The sequence below is a fragment of the Haliotis rubra genome, unplaced genomic scaffold (assembly GCF_003918875.1).
Source record: "Haliotis rubra isolate DU_JTF1 unplaced genomic scaffold, ASM391887v1 Scf157, whole genome shotgun sequence".
NCBI classification, from domain to species: domain Eukaryota; kingdom Metazoa; phylum Mollusca; class Gastropoda; order Lepetellida; family Haliotidae; genus Haliotis; species Haliotis rubra.
Window position 1 is genome coordinate 1,449,219 of NW_025765525.1, and position 9,957 is coordinate 1,459,175.

Sequence of the window (9,957 nt, forward strand, 5' to 3'; positions counted from 1 at the left end):
ATTGAGTTTGTACATGGCATGCAGGGGGAGGATCACTTACTCTGAACACGTAGGGGGGTGGGGAGTGGGCAATGTCATTTACATTGTACATGCTAGCCATATTTATGAAGGGTCCCTTACCTTCACAGAGCACATACGTGGGAGTCTTGTGTATGTATATCAGATACCATTACAAAATTATGTCTAGCGTTGTCACTACAATAACACATCTCCCTGGCATAAAATGCCATTGTAATATGTACATGATGTTCCTGTCATTGACTTTTCATGAATGGCTGATAAATGGGAAAAGCCTGCAACACAACAGCCAGACAAGAATATGCGACATTTATAATGCTTCAGTTGGGAAATACAGTGTGCCGTTTCAACCATTAAATATCGTGTAGGTGACTTCAATAGATGGTGGTTGGACTAACCAGGGGATTCCCAGTCCCTGAACTATTAGTGCCTAAGCCCCCGCTTCACACCCAGGATCACATTTATTCACACGGAGCATGGAGAATCGGCCACTGAGGCAGAAAATTGCCAGCTCACGGCACTTGGTGTTGTTATCTTGTTGATGTTGATAATGGATGTGAAATATGGCCGACTGAGAAGCCTGCAGGCTTTTGTACTGGATCACAGTACATGTATTTTTAAGTCAATATACACGCATATGATACATTTCTTCATATATATCACATATTTTGTATTGTTTGGTGTTGACATCCTGGTTAATAGTGACTCTGCAAAATTGTGTTCATTCTTTTCGTGGTTGAGTAGATGAGCACTGTAGAGTGAAAGGTGTTGTGCCAGATCCTTATGTAACTTATCATACATACGAAGACTCAAAGAAATGTCAGGAAGTTTTAATGTATAATAACAGGGTACGAAACTCCCAAACATTTCGGCCAGACCACAGGGCTGGTTAGACGTAAAACTTGCCAGCTCTGACCAAAACTTACCTGCCCACAAAAAATACTAATTTACTTAGTATAATTAAATTAAAACTTGTAAAATTATCAAAAAAACTAATACTAACTTCATATACATACAATCTTAACCCGACCATCGCGCAGGTGAATTTGAGAATCTGGCAGTCCGTTTTGAAAATAACCCGTCCTGGGCGGTCGGGCAGGCAGGTATTTCGAACGCTGATAATAAGTGAGTAAGTGACTTTGGTGTAACGCTGCTTTCAGCAATATTCCAGCAATATCAGGGCGAGGGACATAAGCAATGGGCTTCATACATTGTATTGTGGTGAATCGAACCCGGGTCTTTGGCGTGACGATGCATGCTTTAACCACTAGGCTACCCCACCTGCCTATATAATAAGTATAGGGCAAAAGACTTGTATGATTTACAGTAAATTGTTATTTTCATAGAAACTTAATTTTAACTGTGGTATGGTGTCCTGGAGGGCAAGCAAATTAAAATAGGTACTAATCCCATTTCACCACCACCCAGATCTCGACTTTTTAGAACACCCCTCCGGACTCCACATCATTGATCTGAAAGTAGTCTACATTTACCTGACTCACTGTAACACTGTTGTCTCCAGGTAAGAAGACCTTGCCCGATGTGGACTACATGATAAAGAAGTTCTTCACACGGACCAAGTTTCTGCCCGAGCCCATGGGTAGCAATGTCCTCTTCTCCTTCTTTGCTCAGCATTTCACCCACCAGTTCTTCAAGACGGACCTCAAGATGGGGCCTGGCTTCACATGGGGTGGCCATGGGGTAAGTGTCTACCTCACTGGGCTGAAACAAAATACACCTATGTAGGACTGGCTATCTATATTGATCATAATCATTAACTGAATATTAATTAGTTATCGATAAGTACTGGAGAGGTAACTGAGCTAAAATGCCAAAAAATCATCATCATCATCATCATCATATAAACATTTATATAGCGCCAGTTCCAGTCCAAAAGTACTGCTCAGTAGCACTCTCCAAACAACTCGAGAATGTAAAGTTAGACACTGTATGTCTTCTTAAAAAGGTGTGTCTTCAGTTTAGATTTGAAATCTTCAGGTTGTTAATTGTCCCAAACTCCAGTGGAAGTTGATTCCAGAAAATCAACATATTTCACATCACTGTGTGGCGACATATTTAGGCTTGGATTGCGAACTAACCACCATCAGAACATAATTTAGAAGTAGCCCATGAATAAAGGTGTAACATTGTGTATTGTATGATAAAACTAAAACATTATTTCATCGCAATATTTCAAGGAGGATATTATTAATAATCACGAAGAATTCTTCCCATCGACAATATTTCTGATTGTCGATCTTTTAAACCAGCCCTAGATTCATGTCATGGCGTCACTGCGATGATCATTATACCATAGTCATCATAATAAAGTGATATATAAAATTTGATGCATTCTACAGACAACAGATTCTAAATACCAAATACAGTCTTGTCTCTCCACTGCAATCTGGATAATACCATAGTCATTTTAACAATTTTGAATAAAATTGGATGTATTCTAGTTTTTAAACAGACAAGAAAACAGTGGGGTTCTTATATACCAATTTCATACGATTTGGGAATAAAAATCCATTTCAGTTGTGGATGTAATTCCTAGGTGATATAAAAATATGGCCAAATTGGCCATATATTTATAATTTAAATTTTATTCCTGAATCCCTGATACGGTCAAGAATATATATGATCAAACTGAATATACAGAGATGATCTCACAAAGCCAGTACAACAGTGAACACCAATAAACTAGACGTATGGAGCTTGTTCATCTATAGTGTCCACTGGAGAATAAAGCTTTCTGACTGTACTAACTCATTGTATCACTCAGTCCAAGCACTACCTACTTACACACGTCCACTTTAAACACTTTTACACATAATGGGGTCCTGTTTCCTGCTACGCCAGGTGTTTTATCTGCTGATAAGGTTTTTTTGAGAGCATAAATCCTTAAGTGGGGGGAAAGAATGCAATACATTATTTTTTGTTCTTCAAACAATTTTCTAAACATGTTCAGCTTGTCTTGTAGGTTTATAATACATGCACAATTGTGTGAAAACAAATAAGTTTGTATTTATCAGAAGGAAGAAAAAAGGTCATTGTCTTCAGACTTACTTTCCCTTTCATTTTGCCTGTGAAAAATTCTAAAAATGTTTAACTATGAATGAAAGAAACTGTCATTTGATTTACAACTGTGAAACAAGCTGTGGACTGATGGGTCTAGAGGAGTATTATATGAGTGTTTCAGTGGATCTCGGTCATCAATATCTTCCAGGTGTTATTCAGTTTGTTTTATTTTACAGGTGGATGTCTCTCATGTTTATGGAAAAGATAAAGCAAGCGAAAATTCATTGAGAAGTTTTAAAGATGGAAAAATGAAATCACAGGTAAGTTAAATGCTTGGGATAATTTGAAACGGAATTGCACAACAGGCTGTTTGGTTTATGGATTCCAGGATCAGGAAGAGGTTATTACAGTCTGATCACATATGTAACAAGATCTCATACACAATGCGATACATTTACGTAATATGATAATGTACATAATACAAAAGTTTACACAATGTTTTGTTTAATATAAGATCATTTATACTATGCGATCACATACAAAACAAGTTGGAATGAGTTGTTCTTCATGCAGCTTGTAACAATATTCATTTAATAATAAGTCATCTTCTATAGCACGTTTCCAAACACCAAGTGATTGCTCGAGGCGCTTAATCAGAATCTGATTCTTATTACCCCGGATAACCCAAGCAGCCTGTTAGGCGCTAGAAGGTTATAGTCACATGACTTTATCCAACCGGGTACCCATTTTCTGCTGGGTGAATAGAGGCAATTTGAACAAACTCACTTGCCTAAGGTGAGACCACATGTATCGCATGTGCTTCATTGTGGGGCAGGACTGAAGTCCTAGAAACTCTCAGGAGTCAAGCTGCCAAACACGGTCAGCCATCCAAGGACTGTCCGAGCTCGACGTTGCTTAACTTCAACTGATTCGTGACCTGAGCTCTGCGCACAGGACCACACGCCACCATTTATATCACAGGGTATACAGAAAGTTTGCATGTCCATTCACATATACAAGAGGCAGTCAAAACTTAGCAGTTCATACAAATAAACTAAAATCGCGAGTCCAAGCTGTTCGAAGTGAAGCCAGTAGAGGTCACAAGTATTTCCTTATTTAGCCAACTCTCCAGCTTACCAACTTTAGAATTATCTATTCATATAAACATACTATTGTTGCCAGATGGTAAATGGGGAGGAATTTCCCCCCTACCTGAAAGACGCCCCGGTACCCATGACCTACCCCCCCAACACACCTGAACAACTCAAGTTTGCCCTTGGACACCAGTTCTTCGGCCTTCTGCCAGGTCTGTTCATGTACGCCACAGTGTGGCTACGAGAACACAACCGGGTTTGTGAAGTCTTGAAACAGGAGCATCCTGAATTTGATGATGAAAGACTCTTCCAGACAGCAAAGTGGATCATTTTAGGTTAGTTATAATTTATTGCTTCTTTATATAACACCTGGGAAGATTTTGGTTAGTATTGGTCTTCAGCAACATATGGTTGGTGAGTGAGTGAGTGAGTTGGGTTTTAGGCCACTTTTAGCCAATATCATGGAGGGGGACACCAGAAATGGGCTTCACACGATGTACCCATGTGGGGAATCGAACCTGGGTCTTCGGCGTGACGAGCAAACATTTTAACCACTGGGCTACCCAACCGCCCTGTAAGTAAGAGGCGAAGGGATCATGCAGTCAAGTTTGATGTTTTTCTTGATTCATGTCATGATATCACAATTGGATGTATTTATGCTCATGACATCAATCATTGGCTTGTCTAGTCTCGATTTATTTATAGACTACCTTTACATAGCAGGCATATCGCTGAATGAGGTGTTAAACAATAAAATATATTGATGAGTGGATCATGGTGTGAATGTTGTTTAAATGCCAAATGGATCTTATTTGATAAGAACTTGAATAAAAGTGACCGATCGAGGCATTTTTGTCATTATAAGCGAATACTGTAACCACTTGGCTACCCTACTGTCTCTTTAAGAATTAGAGGAGCCTGTTCATGGACTTTAGTAAGAACTGTGACCCTAATTGTCATTGCAGGTGAGACAATTAAGATTGTGATAGAAGACTACGTGCAGCACTTGAGCAACTACAACTTCAAGCTGATGTTCAAACCGGAGCTGTTGTTTGGAGAGAGCTTCCAGTACCAGAAACCGTATCGCAGTTGAATTCAACCACCTGTACCACTGGCATCCCCTCATGCCCTCCGAGTTCAACGTCAGTGGCAGCATCGTACCCATGAAAGACTACGTTTACCATTCGGAGCTGGTTGTGAAAAATGGCCTTGCGAACTTCGTAGATTCAATGACCAGGCAGAGAGCTGGAATGGTATGTTTCCGACTAAAGAACTGTCAGTGAGAGCTTGTGAACCAGTGACTTTGGTTTTACGTCGCTTTTAGCAATATTCCAGCTATCAGAAATGGGATTCACACATTGTACACATGTGGGGAATCGAACCCAGGTCTTCGGCGTGACTAGCGAACGCTTTAACCACTAGGCTACCCCACCGCCCCGAGAGCATGCATGTGTGTACAAGCAGGGATAGAAATGCATTTACAAATGAAACTGATAGGATGGTGGGTTAGTGGGTTAGGTCACTAACTTTGTGTGCTGGTGATTAGGTGCCAAGATTGGGGGTTCAATTCTTGGTACCAAAAACCTAGAATCTGTACTTTACTGAGAAAATCTAGTCCCAAGTATAACTGTTGCATTTGACCACTAAACAGCATAGTGTATTCATAAAGCCTGAAGCACCTGTAAATACATCGGAATATAGCATACTGGTCATGATTACATGATTACCGGGTATTTACATTTTGTTTGCAGATGAGCCGTTATAATCACGGACCCATGACACAGCCTGTGTTAAAACAAGCTATTCTTCATGGGAGGACGCTTAGCTTCCAGTCCATGAACCAGTACAGGAAGAGATTTGGAATGAAAGCATACACAAGTTTTGAAGAATTAACAGGTATTATTGATGTACATTTGAAACATTTATCATTGTGCAGGCCTACCCCTCTGATCTGTTTTGTTAGTTTGTTGTTTAACACCTCACTCAGCAACAGTTTAGCCATATGACAGGTCTGTAAATAATTTAATCTGAGCCAGACAGCCCAATAATATCATGAGCTTCGATCTTCACAATTGGGATACTATGACATGTGTCAACCAAGTCAGCGAACCTGACCACCCATCCCTATTGGTCACTTCCTGAGAGTGAACACTCAATGGACACTCAGTTAGTGAACACTCAGTGGACACTCAGTTAGTGAACACTCAGTGGACACTCAGTTAGTGAACACTCAGTGAACACTCAGTTAGTGAACACTCAGTGAACACTCAGTGAACACTCAGTCAGTGAACACTGTTAGTGAACACTCAGTTAGTGAACAAAGCAAGGGTTTTAGCTACCAAGAAATATTCCAGCAATAGGACAGGGGACCCCAGAAATGGGCTTCACACATCTCATCCATGTGGGGAATCAAACCCAGGTCTTTGGCAATGATGAGCTAATGCTTTAACCACTTGGCTGCTACAAAACAAAGAGGCTCCAGTGCTTCAAGCAACCGGATTTCAACATGTGTCTATACTCATATAATGACAACATTCCTTCCGAGGAGTTAAATTTCCGTTTAGCTCGATGTGAGATCCTTCATGGTTGACAGATGAATAATATATTTCAAGGAAATCCTTATAACCAGGACACAAACATACAGGATATATTCAAAGTCAGAGGTATTAAAGGATTTTCAATAGTGTTGAGTTCAAGGTTGAAATGGGCTACCAGGATTATAGATTTTACAATTCCGCCTCCATTAAGATTTGTTTCTAGTTTTAGATGCCAGGGATATCCTATGATTTTATAAAGCTCTCTGAGTTTGGTTTTAGCTAAGATAGTCCAGCAAAGTGCCATACATTAACATGAACTTACGACTATCTTAGCGTTAAGAGAGCTTCGAAAATCTAGGCCCAGGAAGATATCCTCAAATGACCTAATAACAAAATCTGCATCACTATATATGTTCAATCAGCTGTTATCATTGGCATGGTCAAGGCACTCTGTTGTAAGAAATGATATTATACACAAATGGGAAGGCGGTATCATACACCGATATTTAATCTCACCTCTGAACATTTACAATTTGTTGTACGAGTTAAACATTCCTGTTAATAAGGTCAAGCAATGTACAACTCGTACCCTAGCATATCGTGAAAAATATTTCTGCAAGTACAGAAAAATAAAACAGTAATAACAAGCTCTTACATGTTCGTAACTTTTTCAGGTGAAAAGAAAATAGCGAAGGAATTAGAAGAGCTATATGGAGATATTGACGCAGTGGAGTTCTATGTTGGACTCATGTTAGAGAAAAGAAGAGAAAAAGCCTTATTTGGTGGAGCGTTTGTGGAAATTGGAGGCCCATATTCCGTGAAAGGACTAATGTCAAACACGATTTGCAGTCCCAAACATTGGAAGCCATCTACATTTGGCGGCCAGACAGGGTTCGATATTGTGCAAACAGCTACGCTAGAGAAACTGTTCTGTCAAAACATTAAGGGACCCTGTCCGTACATCTCATTCCGAGTGCCAGATTATGTGGAGGGAGACGTGGACGAGGAGTTGTCGTCATGCCAAAATGGATGTCATCAAGAACTGTAGGCCTTGGTTTGAATCCAAATTGTTTTTCAGGGAATTTTGTAATGAAAAGATGAATGAATGTATGCTGTTTGTGTGACAGAGGTTTATTACCAATTGATGAAGTATACAGTAAAATGTTTATACAAAGCTGAACAGATAACAATTTTTTTTTTTTTAAAAATAACAATTAAATATTTTCAGAATTTGAAATGATTCTGGTGTGAAAGAAGATAGTAAGTTAATGAATGCTGGACAACTAAAATAAGCTAAATAACTTGTATAACAGCTATCTTGCCAAATATAAGTTATACTGTTTTCCTAAGTGCATATATTACAGTATCCAGTACATTCCAGCTTTTACTGCCAGTTATTCACCACCTGTGATAGATCATAAGTTGTAGTGAAAGTAGTATCAATTTTGAAACATTCACAAATTCTTGTTGCTTGTTTGGTAGGAAACTGCTTGTACAAAATTTACCAAACAAGTGACAAATATTTAACCAACAGCTGTCTTGCCTAAAGCAGCATCAAGCATTTAGCATGAAATTATGTTCATGGTGTATTTCTGCAAGTGTTCCATGTTCATGCTCACCGTTCTGTCAATGTGTGCTTGTGTCTACAATATGGTTGTTATATTCTGTTTTTACATGGCTGCATTATCTCCCTTTCAAGCCTGTGTGTAAATAAGATCATCCATTGTTAAATATTTATTTATCATCATAAACATGCTAAATGGGCAATGTTCTGTTATACAATGTTGTGACTTATATCACGTAAATTTAATGGGCATTTAAACATCCTAATTTATTTAAACCCATTTCGCTGACATCACTAGATTTTATATTTATTCCACACATACAAACGAGGAAAGACATATCCCTCAACACTGAGTCAATATGGCTGAATGCAGCATCAGCAATTTTGCAGCGAGTCCCTCGAAACTACTGATGTATGTAGCAACGAGAATATCAAACTTGCATTCCCATTATGTATTAGTGAGTGAATGCGGTTTCGCTGTTAGCAACGTCATAGCAGCATGTAAAATAGTGTTCATGTAGCAAACCGATTTTGTACTAAATTATGTATACATCTTCATAGTTTTAGATTTAAATTCCCAAGTAAATCAGCTGTGCAGTGTGTGAAGTCAGTAGGATGACTGGAAAAATTCAAATTAATGAAGTTCATATCTGTTCAATGCCATACATGGTGATATTTCTGTTATATGATAGCAGTCTGTATATAACCGAGTCTGGACCAGACAATCCTATGACTGGCATATCAATCAATATGCAGTTAAGATGCCATGCATCAACAAAGACTTCAAACTTAACCTGAGCCAATTAGTCACCCCAGGCTGCTGGGTGCTCCTTTCCCTTGACAATAACGATATGGGTGCAGTTGTACAAAGCAACCTTAGCACTACACCAGTCGCAAGTCTCTGATAAAGTATGAGAGTTACGATCACCTTAGCGCTAAACCAGTCAAAAGTCTCTGATAAAGTATGGGAGTTACGATCACCTTAGCGCTAAACCAGTCAAAAGTCACGTACACCAGTCAAAAGTCTCTGATAAGGTATGGGAGTTACGATCACCTTAATGCTACACCAGTCCCAAGTCTCTGATAAGGTATGGGAGTTACGATCACCTTAGCGCTAAACCAGTCACAAGTCTCTGATAAGGTATGGGAGTTACGATCACCTTAGCGCTACACCAGTCACAAGTCTCTGATAAGGTATGGGAGTTACGATCACCTTAACGCTAAACCAGTCGCAAGTCTCTGATAAGGTATGAGAGTTACGATCACCTTAGCGCTAAACCAGTCGCAAGTCTCTGATAAGGTATGGGAGTTACGATCACCTTAGCGCTAAACCAGTCCCAAGTCTCTGATAAGGTATGGGAGTTACAATCACCTTAATGCTACACCAGTCCCAAGTCTCTGATAAGGTATGGGAGTTACAATCACCTTAGCACTACACCAGTCGCAAGTCCCTGATAAGGTATGGGAGTTACAATCACCTTAGCACTACACCAGTCGCAAGTCCCTGATAAGGTATGGGAGTTACCATCATCTTAACGCTAAGATCTCTTTGTACAACGACACCCAGGGCATATTTGCCAAGTTTTGATCATTTTTATTGATTGTTGGACCCTTGGTGGAAAATCATGAACAATGCCTTCCACTCCAAATGCATTTTTACACTCCTGGCACTATAGATGCAAACTGTTGACTAAATGTTTGGAAAAAAGCCCAGTGGCTGGGA

The 9,957-nt window shown here is 39.5% G+C and overlaps 1 protein-coding gene across 1 annotated transcript in view; it reads left to right on the plus strand.

Moving 5' to 3' along the window:
- LOC124271085 (prostaglandin G/H synthase 2-like) overlaps positions 1-9,710 on the plus strand; it is a 31,303-nt gene extending 21,593 nt beyond the window's left edge. The window contains 7 exon segments of the mRNA XM_046706158.1: positions 1,541-1,719; positions 3,276-3,359; positions 4,222-4,468; positions 5,099-5,208; positions 5,210-5,386; positions 5,885-6,029; positions 7,345-9,710. Coding sequence (XP_046562114.1) covers positions 1,541-1,719; positions 3,276-3,359; positions 4,222-4,468; positions 5,099-5,208; positions 5,210-5,386; positions 5,885-6,029; positions 7,345-7,718 — 1,316 coding nt within the window. The 3' untranslated portion in view covers positions 7,719-9,710.
- The last annotated feature ends 247 nt before the right edge of the window (positions 9,711-9,957 follow it).